At 40.1% G+C, this 14,818-nt stretch overlaps 3 protein-coding genes and 1 long non-coding RNA gene across 8 annotated transcripts in view; 1 reads left to right on the top strand and 3 right to left on the bottom strand.

Annotated features, from left to right (window-relative positions):
* Positions 1 to 840, bottom strand: part of c25h12orf75 (chromosome 25 C12orf75 homolog) — a 5,165-nt gene extending 4,325 nt beyond the window's left edge. For all 3 annotated transcript variants that reach the window (XM_008312263.2, XM_017032761.1, XM_025056090.1), the window contains exon 1: positions 704 to 840. In XM_008312263.2, the coding sequence (XP_008310485.1) occupies positions 704 to 746 (43 nt within the window). In that variant the 5' untranslated portion in view covers positions 747 to 840. The remainder of the gene's footprint in view (positions 1 to 703) is intronic.
* Positions 841 to 6,347: 5,507 nt separating this feature from the next.
* The window catches only part of appl2 (adaptor protein, phosphotyrosine interaction, PH domain and leucine zipper containing 2), an 11,392-nt gene continuing 2,921 nt past the window's right edge, over positions 6,348 to 14,818 (top strand). The window contains exons 1-15 of one of the 2 annotated variants that reach the window (XM_008312256.3): positions 6,348 to 6,581; positions 8,861 to 8,959; positions 9,176 to 9,235; positions 9,927 to 9,998; positions 10,382 to 10,469; positions 10,653 to 10,694; positions 10,777 to 10,835; positions 11,129 to 11,275; positions 11,469 to 11,551; positions 11,659 to 11,811; positions 12,492 to 12,680; positions 12,773 to 12,815; positions 12,957 to 13,013; positions 13,895 to 13,998; positions 14,500 to 14,655. In XM_008312256.3, the coding sequence (XP_008310478.1) occupies positions 6,525 to 6,581; positions 8,861 to 8,959; positions 9,176 to 9,235; positions 9,927 to 9,998; positions 10,382 to 10,469; positions 10,653 to 10,694; positions 10,777 to 10,835; positions 11,129 to 11,275; positions 11,469 to 11,551; positions 11,659 to 11,811; positions 12,492 to 12,680; positions 12,773 to 12,815; positions 12,957 to 13,013; positions 13,895 to 13,998; positions 14,500 to 14,655 (1,409 nt within the window). In that variant the 5' untranslated portion in view covers positions 6,348 to 6,524. The remainder of the gene's footprint in view (positions 6,582 to 8,860; positions 8,960 to 9,175; positions 9,236 to 9,926; positions 9,999 to 10,381; positions 10,470 to 10,652; positions 10,695 to 10,776; positions 10,836 to 11,128; positions 11,276 to 11,468; positions 11,552 to 11,658; positions 11,812 to 12,491; positions 12,681 to 12,772; positions 12,816 to 12,956; positions 13,014 to 13,894; positions 13,999 to 14,499; positions 14,656 to 14,818) is intronic. The other variant, XM_008312257.3, reaches the window with a different exon arrangement.
* On the bottom strand, positions 10,789 to 12,606 carry LOC112487094 (uncharacterized). Of its 2 annotated transcripts, none has more exons than XR_003049845.1 (3): positions 12,469 to 12,606; positions 11,098 to 11,242; positions 10,789 to 10,928 (listed from the first exon to the last, which is right to left on the bottom strand). It is a non-coding gene; the product is annotated as an uncharacterized LOC112487094 (long non-coding RNA). The 2 variants fall into 2 exon arrangements; XR_003049844.1 differs by having other exon boundaries at positions 10,833 to 10,973.
* The window catches only part of tubgcp6 (tubulin gamma complex component 6), a 28,400-nt gene continuing 26,231 nt past the window's right edge, over positions 12,650 to 14,818 (bottom strand). Inside the window, exon 26 of the mRNA XM_025056089.1 lies at positions 12,650 to 12,782. The gene's annotated coding sequence lies outside the window, so the exon portion shown is untranslated. The remainder of the gene's footprint in view (positions 12,783 to 14,818) is intronic.

Here is a 14,818-nt window from a genome sequence, read left to right as displayed (position 1 = left end):
TATACTGGAAGTACTTACATGGTCAGACAGAGGTAGTACTGAAGATTTTTTGACTACAGTTCACAGATGTTTGTTACCAGGCCAGGTTTCCATTGAGCGGTTTTTGTGTCAACCCTTTATCAACAGTTCTTCAGGATTTTCTCGTGTTTCTCCAGGCTTTGTGAATGAAAGCTGAAAGACGGAGTGCCCTGTTTCAAATCCACCTACTTCTGTTCACAAACTGCATCTTTTTTATAAGGAGGATGACACGAGTGGGAACCTCAATGACAGTGCATCCTCCAAGTTAAATGGAAATCAACAGTAATGACCCTCCAACAACACAGGGAGGAGGAAAACACAACATAACAAGCCACTGTCTTGAGTTTTCCACAGCAGCCGCGTGGAGTATGACATAAAAACAGTACTACATCAGGATGATGTCCATCATGAGGAGACCCTCATGAACAACGCGTTCATGAGGGTCTCCTCTCAGCAATCAGCGCACTATCCTTAAGGAGACCACTAATCATGTACACACACACACACACACACACACTCACACTGACTCACTGGATGCAAGGGTAACCCTGACACCATTTACATTCAAAACACCTTCTCAGCAACACTCTCTGGCACACTCTCACTTATCTCGTTACCCCCTCCCCGCCCTCCCTCCCTCCCTCACCCCATCTTTCCAAACACACACAAACAGATGCACACTCACCCCCTCCAGCGTTGCTGGTGACTGAGGAATTGCCACAGCCCATTTTGCATCAATGCAGCCGCTGTCCAAGCACAGGAGAGATGCTTAGCATGGAGAAGAAGAAGAAGAAGAAGAAGAAGAAAGAAGTGAAAGCGGGGGACAAGGTAAGAGATCCAAAACACATTGGGGGAGGCAGAAGAGAGGAGTGTGTGTGAAATAAGAACAGAAAAGAAGAAAAGGAAAGAAAGATGGAAAGAAAGAACCAAAGAAGAAAGAAAGACGGAAAGGTCACAGGAACGTCTCAGAGGAATCTCCCTCCGTTGTGTCCCCCTCTACAGTCTTGGGTCTTTCCTGTGTGCAGTTCAATAGAGAGAGTGAACTGAAAGCATGGGGAGAGGGATGTTTTATACACACACTGATAGAGGGAGAGTGAGGGAGAGAGAGAGATGCTATGTCCCCACATGATTTGCTCTCTACCTCCACCCCGACATGGTTACCCAGGAAACCAGAGGAAAAAAGGCGGGGAATGGAGGAAGACTTAGCCAATCGTGTGTTTTCGTTGCTTTTTTTACATGTGGGGGAAAAAACAAAATTTCGAGGCATCCGTGAATCAGGCTGTTAGATTCTTCAGCATTCTTCTTTTAATAAATCAAACAAACGATTATGTGTTAAGACTCCTCTAAGATTGTCCTGTCGAAAAATCAATGGAGTGAATCTAGAGCAAATCTTTTATAGATGGTAGTTTGTATTGTTTGCACTTCTTTAGGTGGTACATCTCTGTGGGCTAGGGTTGTGTAATGTATGGTGTGTGTGTGTGTGTGTTTGAGCTCAAGTCAAACCACAGTGTGGACACCAAGCAGGAAAATGTTTATAGACACCTGAAAGATACAATCATATAATCTTGGTTCAACAAGTCTTAAAAATAAAGAGACTTTTGGATTCTCTTCTGTATCGCTCAACCATGAAGAGACATTAGCGTAGTTAGTGCTACGGGGTGTCTTCAGGTGTGTTATTAAATTCCTTGTAACTGAACATTTCAAGTCTTGCTCCATTCCCGATGTTAAAATACCTCCAAACTACTCACCTAAATAAATTACCCATGAGGACAATGAGACTCTGAACTCCTTTAGGGAAACACACGACACTGGCTGACCAGTGGTTGTATTGAGAGTTAGAGAGTGTCAGGTCACTGGATCAGAACATGTTTTTAAGTACGCACATTTGAGTAAAGTATCGGGTGCAATACCCACACTGATGTCAGAAACTCTGCGTCCCTATTTGTAACCACAAACAAACTGCCGCATAGACTCATCTGACCTCACATCACATTTCCACCGTCCTTCAGTCTCACGTGAAATTTAATAGTGGGCAGACTGCATCACTCTACAGCTAATAAACAACCTCAAGGCTTATTATTCAACAAAATGACAAACCTTCTTGTAAACAAGCACTTATTGTCATTTGCCAATAGGGAGCCATGTGATAAGGTGACTTGTGCAAAGCACATTATCATCAAGTCATCAAGAGTGTTGCACCTTGTTCTAGGTCATTACTGTCGGAAAACCACTGATGGTTCATTAAGAAGGTTTCTGGTTTGAAAAGATTTAGTGGCAACTGGACTGCATTCACAGATTACTTAATGATATGAAGAGTGAAATTTGAAAAGCTGAGCTAAGTAGGAGTCATAATGTGCTAGTGTTGGGAACAATACCTTGACCTAGATCTACTTAGAAACACAGAAAAATTGTTCTGAAAAGGTTTTAAAGATGTCAGAAATCTGTCTTTTTGCATAAAAGATTAATCGACTTGCAAGGGTAAAAAGAAAAAGAAAAAAGAGACAATGAAACCAAATTATTTGTTTAAAAAATGTTCTCAATCAATAAAAATGATTAAACGAAGAATATAAGAATTTATATGAGTTTATGATCAACCCTACTTAGACACTAATACTTGAAACATTGGCTACTGTGTCCTGAAACATGTATTGAGTTGATATTTTCCCACATGCAGTGTTTTCCCGGCCCAATAATTGACTCCTTACTGTGTTGTCTCACTTACAAGTGAGTGCTGTCCACAAGACACAGCTCAATACTTCTCCTGAGTGTGTGTTTCCTTGGTCAGCTCAATCACTGCTTTGTTCAATCCAAGTTAGTTCCACTGACATGAGGCACTTTCTTTTTATAAGCCTGACTGAGCCATGCCAGCAAACACAATTAATTATCCAGCTCAGGACAGGAAAGCCCTGTCTGATTTACAGCAACAACTTAACCAATTAAAACTCAGAGTCCACCAGGGAGAAAAAAATGTTCTCTTGTCCGAGGTACCTGTCAGGACTTGCCTGCATCAGATGATACACAACAAGACATGACCGGGGTTAGACCTAAAAAGAAATCCAGTGTCATTTATTCAAGTTTGCATCCTTTTTTTAAACTCCAGTTCTTTTCCAACTTTTGTAAGGAATAAAAAATATTGTTTTAACACACGAGTTCTTGAATTTGACTTAAAAGTTGTGTCTAACAGGGGAATTTGGGCAGGATTATTACAGAAGGTCATAAGTTTGTATGCAACATTTGACATAAGCCAGGGGTGAATTTTCCTTAGGTCCTCCATTTCCTAACTCTAGGCCAAAGCCATATATACCAAATGTGATTTGGGATCATGGAGTGTCTAACTAGACCACAGGTGTGGATATTAGTAAGAATTAATTCTAGTCTCTGTGTGGAGCTGTGATGGCCTGGGTGTTTCCTTTCCCTTTTTCTTGCTCTGCACCATAAACACGATGTATTCTGGGGATGGATCACTGCTGAGCTCGACTCAGGTTGTGTCAGTCAGTGGAGAAATAAGACCTCCTTAATCCTACCAACACACCTTCTTGTGTCTGGGGCAGTGGTTCTTAACCTGGGTATGATCGAACCCCGATCATATGGCTATGCCTCACCATTAAGGTCTATCAAGGAGTCCTCAGAAGGAGGATCCATCTGTTTGTCAGGAGGAGCAGTGTAGCTGTAATTCCTGCCAAGGAACAGTGAACCAACTCTACACCCATGGCAGGATCCTTGGGGTTTCATGGGAGTTCACTCAAACAGTCTACATGTGCTTTGTGGATCACAGATTGTGGGTGCCCTGGAAGTATGGGGTATGGGTCCCTATAATTTGGGGAGTTCCCTCCCTGTATAACTGGTATCAGAGCACGGTTTGTATCACTAGTAGTAAGTCAGACCCATCCCCAGTGAGGGTTGGACTTGGAGGATGATCTGTATTGACAGAATTTCTAGACAAAAGCTGGATGTTGAGGGGATTCGTTTGACAGCCTCAGATTTGGGTCTCTGGCTTTTTGCAGATGATGTGGTTCTTTTCTTCTGCCCCAAGTGAAGGAGTTCAGGTAATTTGGATGTCTTGTTCACGACTGGGGGTGGGAGAGGTGGACAGGCAGATTGGTGTTGCATTGGCAGTTATGCAGACTCTCCAATGATCTGTTAAGGTGAAGAAGGAGCTGATTTGAAAGGTGAAGCTCTCTATTTTCTGGCTGATCTACATTCCTACTCTCAGCTATGGTCATGAGCTAGGTGTTGTGAAAAAAACAAGTTTCCTCTCAGCACACTTTTGGGCGGGTCTCAAAGAGATGCTACTCCTCTGCATGTAAAGAATGAGATGGTTCTGGCATCTATGGGCTCATCCTCCTGGGAGGATCCCTGACACACCGGAGGGCGATGAAACTCTGCTGGCCTGGAAACACCTTGGGTTTCCACTGAAAGAGCTGGACCAAGTGGCAAGGGAGTAGAAATTCTGGGCTTTTTTTTTTTTTAGAGATTTTGAGTAATATAAAACATGCACCTCTAATTTCTCGCTCAGCACACTTATGTTTTTAGATTTGAATACTTATGAAAGTGTTATTTAACTACATGCTTGAAATTAAAGTATTTACTGTACTTCCGTGTGTATTACTGGCACATTAATTTAAGAATTTCTTTAACATCGTGGACGGATAGAAAGAATAATCACATGACGGTGTTATCAGCCAGACATCTGGTGAACACAATAGCATGCTGCAAATACTCACTTCATCATCCAAGATATGATCAGTGACAGAAGGGATTTCTTTTTTTACTTTTGCTTGTGTGCAGCATGGGCAAGAACTAGACTGTAGCTATGACAGAGTTACAGTAACAGAACTATACATATCTTAGTACATTTTGTATTCTGCACCTTATTTATTAATTACAATTTACAAAAAAAGAAACTCAGTTGGAGTGATGCTCTTTAGGATTTTTTAAATAAATCCGCCTCCACCCAGGCAAGGCAACGACTAAATTTCCTGAGGAAGCTGAAAAACACTCACACAGTGTGGCTTTAATGACTGCACAGCATAGAGAGGAAGGTTCTGCAGTGGATGGTGAAGAGTGAAGAGTAATTGAGTCTGCACTGCCACTTCCAAGAGCAATATACACTCCCTTTGGATACTGCCCTTTAAGAACATCAGCCATTATCAACACAATATGCCTTAATAACAGGCTTATTTTAGATGACATTTTGAATTGAGAGACACATGTTTTCAATGATATTCTAAGACTCACTGCACAACTATTAATTACTTTAACTAGACATATAATGCTGTGATTAATGGGTAATGTATCTATGTGTGCAATTTCAGTTGTAGATCAGTATTCTAAATCCAAAGAAATGATTCCACACACACCTCTGCCTCTCAACCAAAATAATCACAGAAACAATTAACTACATTTTCAGTTGTTACACTGGTCAATATAAACATCAAGTCTTCCGTGGCCACAAGGTCATTGTCAACACTACCATGGCCTGAGGTGACCTACTCCCATGTTTTAATCGCAGTAAAAAATAAAGTATAAGAATTATCATTTCAAATCAGAGGGAACATTCGGAACAAAAGGGTGAAAAAAGGAACAAACAGAACCCAGCGACCAGGGCAGGACAGCAAACGGGCAGGATTGGCACAAGCGTCGGTCACATATGCTCAGTAAAACACCAAACGGCAATAAGTATCAACATCAAGCAAATGTCAAACAACATGAGTCAAACAACATCAGTCAGCAGCAATGAACAGAGCAGGGCATGGTGAAAGAGAGGGGCATTTATACCCAGGGCACCAGGTGAGACAAGTGAGACTAATTAGTGAAGCAGCGTTCAGGACACAGGTGAGTGTGATCATACCTAATCAAGGGGAGAGACAAAAGGGTGTGTACTTCTTGCACATATCTTTAAGATACCTTTTAAACGAAACATTTACAAAAACACTTTAATGCTAAAAAATAAATAAAATAAATCTGTGGTGCAAACTTGTTTGAGAATTCACAACCTTTTGTTTATAATTTTTTTTAACAGTTCTGTGAAAACAATAAGTATTCACAACCCCACCGTAGAAGAATTCTGTCAGCAATTTTAGATTACAGATCTACATCACACATATATGCGTGGCTATTGGTTTCATATTTATTTGCTCAAATTACATATAATGCACACAGAATAAACACAAAAGAGCTAGTAAACAAACACATGCAGAACTTTGAATTACATTCAGCTTTATCTGGATGGTAAAATAAATTAATCACAAAAGGGTAGATGCTTTTTTTAAATGGATCTACAAAAAATATATAAAAAAATTGATTTTCATAATGAAAGATAAGGAAATACGCTTGTTGTTATTCCGCCTAGGTTATGTCGTCACATCCGGTCCTTGCTCAAGCACTTCCGTGTTCCGGTCGTTCGCACGGGGACTTCTGGGAATTTGAGTCAATCGTGTTCTAAATAATTCAACCGCCCCAGTTCCACCTCTTCGCTTCTATTCTGTTTTTACATCGCTAACAAGATGCCGGCCGTGCACCACAAGCTGCTGCTGGAGGAAGCTCTGCAGGACAGTCCTCAGGTAGGTCTGCGGTGGTTGGTGTTGTTTACGGGGGCTGCAGCAGCAGCTGTGTGGCTTCAGGGAAGCTGAAGGCTGAAGCCCAACTATAGACCTAACCCAGCCTGTTTAGTGTGCTAGGCGTTTGCTGTTGCTGACAGATGTCGATGAACACATTGTCAGAAAGAATTCAATCATATTTTAGGACCGACTGCGCTCACCTGCTGATGGAAATACAGTCGTAATATGTGCATCACGGAACGTGTAAAAATGCGTACATATACTATATACTATGTATAGTATATACATAGGGGGCGCCTCCTGTCTCTTATCTCTCCCTGATGGACCACTTCTCTTAGGGCCCCGTTCATTGTCTGTCAGAAATAAATATTTATAAAAAAAATGTTATTACAACATATAACGCATAATCAACAACGTTTATAACCAGTCATCAAGTAAGGTTTGGATACAACTATTTTTGTCCTGGACAAGAGCCTTTTTCGTATTGACAACATAGAATGTATGATTCTCAAACTATGGTTTGCTGACCACTGGAGGTACACAGCTACTGATAGTAGTCTGCCAAGGAATCTGATCAATATCAGTCAGATGTTTTTAAAAATGACACTGCTCCTTTAGTTTACAAAAAGGTAAATCATTAGATTTAAAAAAAAAAATTCCTGTGCTTCGGTGGTGGTGTTGGTGTGTTCTTGCAGTACTTTACTGCTGCTGGAACTTTAATTTCCCAAAGGGATTCCGGGGGATTCATTAAATTCTAATTTAATTCAATCTAATTTAGCCTTATTTACAATGGCTGTTTTTATTTCTAAGCTAAGCTAAAATCCCTAAAACTCTACTGCCAACCAAATAAGACCACACATGTTTATTGTTATTAATTGATTTAACAAGATTAGTGATTGTTATAATACCAGTATTCATAGTAATAGAACAAGTACTGCCCAACTGCTTGTCCTTTGTCCCTTGATAAGACACTTTCACACCAACCCCCAGCCTCTACTTCATGGTTTAAATCCCATATAAATAAGGAATTTGCATAGAGGCGTCCAGCATCTAACTAAATCTAACCAGCAACTAAATGAACAGTCTCAACTCATTTCCATCTCATTACTTTGGGACCCTTTACTTTCTTGAATGAGAACTGAAATCAAATTTTTAGACCAGCTGTAACTGTCAACAACTGAAAAAAAATAATTTTTAGAAAATGTGGCGGCCTATCGTTTGATTCACCATTGATTTATAACAAAAGAATTGAATGAGGTCATTCTGAACCTGTTCCTTTGTTGTGGTCTTCTTTGACACACAAAATTAAGTTATTACGGCACTGCCTTAATATGATATGTCTTGGTGACCTGCCAAACTTAACTTGCTTCCAGTTCAACACCTCATACTGTAGTTGCACGAAGCCAAATACATTGATCTACCTATGCTTTGATATGAGCATTACTTTATCCTGAGGTACTGTACATCTGAAGATGATATTCAGTAGTAAAGCAAGCGATGCTTTATTTTCATATCTTCTGTCAATGGGGAATAAATAGACCTAATGTTTTGGGTTTTTGTAGATGGGTAGTAATAGACCGGACAGCCTTTGTTATGACACACATCTAATGTAGCATGTGTGCTGTGATGTCTGTTCCATCAGTCGTTCCTAAACACAGCTGACCTCTGACACTGCTCTGAAGTTAGAGGAAGTGGTGGCTGTGCTTGGAATAAAATGGAGAATATGAATACCAATAATGTTTTATTATGCTCTTAATTGTGACATTCAGTAATAAAGGACACCAAAATTAGATGTTAAGATGTAGATGCTCTTTTCCCCTTTGTGTGTCCTGCAGCTTTTCACATGTTCAGTACCAAAAAAATGTGTTTCCATACTTCATACTAGGTTTAAAAATTCTTATACATGCAGAAAAAAACTGGCAGGAGTAAAAGTCAACAGTGATTAAAAGGCAAACAGTGAATCTGTCCTTCCTCACTGTACCTGTTTACGCAACCAGACTCTTTGCATAGTCAACCTGCAGGGAAATTACCCTACGTGGAAAAACAACGCTGGATCTCAGACCTACTGTTTACCTTATTTTTCTCTACAGAAATCTCCAGTCTCTAGGAATGTCTCCTTATATATTATAGTCTGTTGAGGTAATGTTTAAACTAAAAAGCTTTTTAACTCCGACTACCTTAATCACTTGTAATTTTATTGCTGTGTAGATGACATTTTCATTTGAACTAACTGAAATAAAAAACAAAATAAACATTTTTTCCCCCAACGCCTGTTCTCGCAGACACGCTCCCTGCTCAGTGTGTTTGAGGAAGATGCTGGGATGCTCACAGACTACACCAACCAGCTGCTGCAGTCCATGCAGCGAGTCTTTGGAGCTCAGGTACAAATTAACACCACGTTCTTGAGGTGCAGTTGGTTAATACTGACATTTGGAATCACAGCATAGGATTCTTTTTTAGGGTTCACAAATATCAGCTGTGCGTTTGGACTAAGAGCAGTATTTCAGTGACTTATAAATTGATATTAAATGTATTTTGCATTTTTATTTCTGCCTGCTCTTTTGCACTTTTCCTTTATTTTTTTTCCTTCCTTACAGAGTGAGATGGGTTTGGCCACAGAGCAGCTGTCACAGCAACTTCTGGATTATGAAAAGAAAGTAAGTATTGATGAAAAAAAGGAAGTGTTTCTACGATGTTCTTCCTTTAAAGAGTCAGGTTAAACTTCCTGCACTGTACCTGCACTTTGCCCTCAGAGTCTTAAGCTGACGTTGCTCAGATAATGGACAGTACATGACAGATACTATAATTACCCCAGTCATGTTGCGTTACCACCACAATAGCAATGAGCAGATTCAGTGTTTTTTTTTTTTTGCTCTTTAAACATCCATTTATATATAAATGTCAAAAAAACACTTTCATATTTATGTTAGAAAACAAGAAGTGAGAACCTGGTGTTGAGCACAACAAGAACAGCTTGTGAAGACACACCTGTTTGTATTACCGTTCTTATCAGAACTGTTCTCCTAATGTAACCTCTGCAGACACACCTTGTCCGTGTATATTTAAAACAAATGTGGCCACAGCTGCTAATCTGTTTGCAAAAAGGTGACACCAAGGCTGACACTTTAGCATTTAGCTTGAGCTATGTTAGTGTAGTTAGCAACCTGGTTAGCCTTTTGTAAAGAATTATGTGGAAAAGCTGCTATTATGACCCATATTACAAGATAATTTGATTGTGATATGTAAAAAATTGGAATAGATATCACATTCTTCCTCTTCTGTGGAGTTGTATTATGCTACATTACACTATTTCAGTGTGAGAATATTTGACTTCTTTCTTCTGTCTAGAATTTTGCCCTTGGCAAAGGTGATGAAGAGGTCATCAACACGCTGCAGAGCTTTGCCAAAACCGTAGGGGAGGTGAGACCTTTTATTTGGGAATTCACGAAAAAACTGTTTCAGACAAGTTAATTTATTTGATACTTGCGTTACTGCCCCGTAATGAAAAATGATAAACATGCCTTTAATTTAAGTTACATACACGATAATAATCGCCACAGGCTATAGTTACTCAAAGCATGTTTTATTTATTTTGTCCCTGGTCTCCCTGTAGTGTGGAAACCTGTAAAATAATGTATTTATTCTATTAATAACTTTTGTAACTGAACCTTTAGAATCTCTAAATGTATACATTTTAATAATTTGACAGTTTTATCTACACTGTGACATGGAATTACTAAATATTATATTCATCAGTGTGTATCCTTGTCGTGCCCTTGATGTTTCTGTTTTGCCTGGTGAAGCTGAACTCCCTCCACTCTGAGCTCGCCAACCAGATGGCTGACAGCATGGTCTTCCCCCTGATCCAGTTCAGAGAGAAGGACCTCACAGGTAGACAGTTTTCCTACAGTACAATTCAATTGTATATGGCTGTGCTCTATGGTATTGCAGCACATCACAATATATCGTATCATTGCCCCTGTACAGTGATATGTATGATATCGCCATATTCTTGCCAATACACACCCATGGTCATTTGTCAGACTTGAATTAGTTTGGTCTGTATTTTTGCAGAGATTAGTACACTGAAGGAAATATTTGGCATTGCCACTGATGGTGAGTACAAACTATAAGCAGTTTTACAAAATTAAAGTCAAAGTCCCTAGCTGATGGTTTCATCTGCCTCCTTCTCCTTCAGAGCATGAAGCTGCGATGGTGAAGTACAGCCGACTGCCCAAGAAGAGAGAGAATGAGAAGGTGACTTTGACTCCCAGCTCCACTGATGAAGCCTTTTTCTTCCCCAGGAATCCCAGAGTCTTGAAAAACAGCGCCGCTCTACAATCTGAGAGACTTTTAATGATATGGAATCAAATATTGTTTCTCTGCCAGGACTCACTGTAGCAGAAAGGTTTTGAATCAAATGCTGCTTTAAAGATTATAATCACTCTGATTTCTGCTTATGTTCTATTGAAGTGATGTGACGATAATAATAATCACTCTGAGAAGTGACGTGACTCACTGGATGTTTTTCCCCTCTCCTGTGTGAACAGCTGAAGGCAGACTTGGTGAAGGAGGTGGCGTACACCAGGAGGAAGCAGCACCAGGCCTCACTGCAGTATTACTGTGCCCTCAACGCACTGCAGTATCGCAAGAGAGTAGCCATGCTGGAACCCATGTTAGGATACACACAAGCACAGGTTGGAGTTGTTATTTATGTTTTACAAATAGACTTTAATCACAAAAGCTTTCTTGCATGATTTTTTAAAATATCAAACATCAATATCAAATAGTTATCAATCAATTAAAATGTCATCACACAATTTGTCCAAAAATATTTGGTAATCTCTCGTCATGTAAAATCAAATGACCCTCAGTTTTCTGCTAACTCAGATCAGCTTCTTCAAGAAAGGCATCGAGCTGGTGTCAAAGAAGATGGACAACTTTCTCTCCTCCGTCTCCACAATGACACAGAGGTTAACGGCCGTCATTAACACCAATACCGACATTGACCAGAAGATGATCTCAAAACCATGTCTGAAATCCTCTACCTTCCTATAAGATCTGTTTTCTTTCTGTGCAGTATCCAGACCCAGCTGGACACTGAGGCCGAGGCCATGCGCATGTCCCAGAAGGAGCTTCTGTCTGTGGACGATTCCGTCTACATGCCAGATCAAGACACGGAGTCTGTCAATCGCACCCTCATCCAGAAGGCTGGCTACCTCAACATTAGGAAGTAAGAATGATCGGCTTCATCGCCTACAAACAAGACCAAGTCCGCAACATGATGTGATTCAAACTTGTCTTTAAATCAAGGAATATTTGTCTTTGAAACAAGTTTGGAAGCACTGGCGACACAACAGCAGCAGAAGATTTAAAAAAAAAAAACTGATTTGACAAAAATATTTTGTCAAGTCTGGCACAAAGGGTTTGAGCTTCATCATCTACTGCAGACTGAATAAATTATTAAGAAAACATCCATCCAAAGGACACAGACTGCAGCTGAGTCTTTGACGCAGTAAAATGCCAGCACAGTTGCACCGTCTGTGGCTCTAAAACGATAAAAGTCTTGGACAAATGTCTGCGACAACGAAGAAAAGGTGTGTTTAATGACACACATTACACAGTCAGACACGACAAAGTCCAGGATACAGTACAGCAGCTGTAGGGGAGTGTTTGCCAAGGCAAAGTACGGACTTGGGTGAGTCCGTACAGCATTAATATGACACTACATTCATTCATTTCACAATCAAAGCCATCAATGCAAAGACAACTGGGTAAAAAGACTGGGTAAAAATATATATATATTAAAATTTATATATTTTTTTATTATACAACCCTGTGTCCTGTTCCCATCTTACAAAATGTGACTTAAAAATGGAGCCCTTCTGACCTGCACTCGTCTCTGTCCTGCAGTAAAACAGGTTTGGTGACCACAGCCTGGGACAGACTCTTCTTCTTCACCCAGGGGGGGAACCTGATGTGTCAGCCACGAGGAGCAGTGGCAGGAGGGATGATCCTCGACCTGGACAACAGCTCCGTCATGGCCGTGGAGTGTGAGGACCGACGCTACTGCTTTCAGATCACATGCCCTTCAGGCAAAACGTATGTGTGAATGTCATCGTCTTATCTTCATGTTTCCTTAATGCAAACGTAGTTAATGATGTATATTCATTTATTCCTCCCTTTGCCTGAAGGTCACTGATTCTGCAAGCAGAGAGCAAAAAAGAATATGAAGAGGTAAGTGTTTGCCCTGCTGTGTTTTTGCCATCATCATTGACATACAGTATCTACAGATAAAAGAAACTCCGTCTGTTAATCAGCTGTTGTCATGACTAGAGACAGTCCTAATGTGGAATTCTTCTCTTTTGTTTTTCTAAGTGGATTTGTACAGTCAACAACATCTCCAGACAGATCTACCTGACTGACAATCCTGAGGTAAATGTCTCCACACGTGGAACAACAAGCTCTGCACGACATACACACATTATTGTTTACCACTGTAACAAATGACACATTATAGATTGTGGTACAGTGTTAACTAGTGACCCTAGTTTGTATTTGTGATTTTCTAGCATGCCACAGTCTAAAACCGTGCTTTTCGAGGTTAAAGACAAAAAAGTGTAACCAGGAAAATTCCATTTATTTTCAACCCCAAATCTAAAGAGTAAAATGTTGCAGTGACCCAGTGAGTTGCAGCTTTTGACTGTTTTATAACTTGCAAACTTGCCCGAGGTAAGGCTCCACAACAAACTTAATAATTTAGATTCTCCAAACAAACGGCAGCTGTAATCTGAGCCCCCCCCCCTTTTTATTCCCCACTGCAAAAAAGTCGTGGTAGTTGTTCATTGGACAGTAATCTTGGTGCGTTGCCTACTTCGACTCAGCTTCATTTGTATACAAACAAATGTCCAGGGATAATGTACGTGTCCTGTGTCCACTGCTCCGTCTCTGTTTTTCAGTTGTCCAAAAAGTACTGTCATGTGGTCTTTTTGAACCACATTAAGGCAATTAATGACGATGATATTTATGAGATCAGTCCTATTCCAGAGTCAAGAAAAAATAATGTATAATGATATTTATAGTATAAATAATATATACATATATTTTATTTATAATTATATTCATAAGATATATTATTTTATGATAATTATAAATAAGCATTGTTGAATAGATATATAGATATGTATATTTATAAACTGCCAAGGTGAGGTTTAAACATTAATCGTGGAAAACCTGAAACATTTACGACGACACACGACTCAAAATACAGCATCAACCACTGTTCACCGCGACTTTGTTATTTCCTGTGGTTTAAGGCTGTGGCCATTCGGATGAACCAGAGTGCCATCCAGGCTGTCACTCCCATCACCAGCTTTGAGAAGAGGCAGGAAGGCTCTCCTAACCCTGACAGGTTTGAAATGTACTGCTGTCGATAGACTCACTCTCACACAGTCAATACAGTTGTTTCATGGTGACATTGTTGGGTTTGGGTCAACCTACTTCCCTGCTTTTACAAGAAGCTTCAATGAGAAGTGAGAGGATATAAGGAAAATAAAATAACACCATGTGTACGTTCTAATGGCGTGGAGGACTCCTGAAGATTCCTGCCTGTCATGTACAGTAGAAGGTTCTGGGTTTGATTCCAAAATTCCTTAAATCCTTATAACAACTGCTGCTGTAGCTACAGTACAGCTGGGTTCATCCACTTGTAATGATTCATATTGTTTTTTTTTTTGCTTTAAAGACATTTGTTCACCATCAGTAAGGATCATTACAGATTCAATACAGTGAACCAGGTTGTAGTGACTCATCAGAACTAAATGAAACATTTCCCAGTTATCTATCCAGCCATGGAGCTGTGCCTCTTCCTGAATTGACTTGATTTTTAAAATTAAAATTTCTTGTCTGTCTTTTCCGGCAGAGCAAAGCCTGGAGGCGTTTATGACAGCAGTCGTGGCTCCCAGAAGACTGGAGCTGCTCCTGAACCAGAGGAGCTGATAGCTCCTGGTACACCCATTCAGTTTGACATCATGCTGCCAGCTTCTGAATTCCAGGACCAGAACAGAGGTGGAGGCAGGTAAAGGACAGAAAAGTGGGACAGAAACATAGTACTCATGAGTGTGCATGTGGACAAGTGGGACGGAAACCTTGTACTATTGAGTGATGATGTAATGTCAACATCCTTTGTTTTTCTCGGAAGCTGATTTTCTCTAATGACTAATGAATGGCGAGCTCTAATT

This window comes from Cynoglossus semilaevis, chromosome 6, assembly GCF_000523025.1.
Source record: "Cynoglossus semilaevis isolate Cse_v1.0 chromosome 6, Cse_v1.0, whole genome shotgun sequence".
Lineage (NCBI taxonomy): Eukaryota > Metazoa > Chordata > Actinopteri > Pleuronectiformes > Cynoglossidae > Cynoglossus > Cynoglossus semilaevis.
This window is presented reverse-complemented; position numbering and strand designations above follow the sequence as displayed.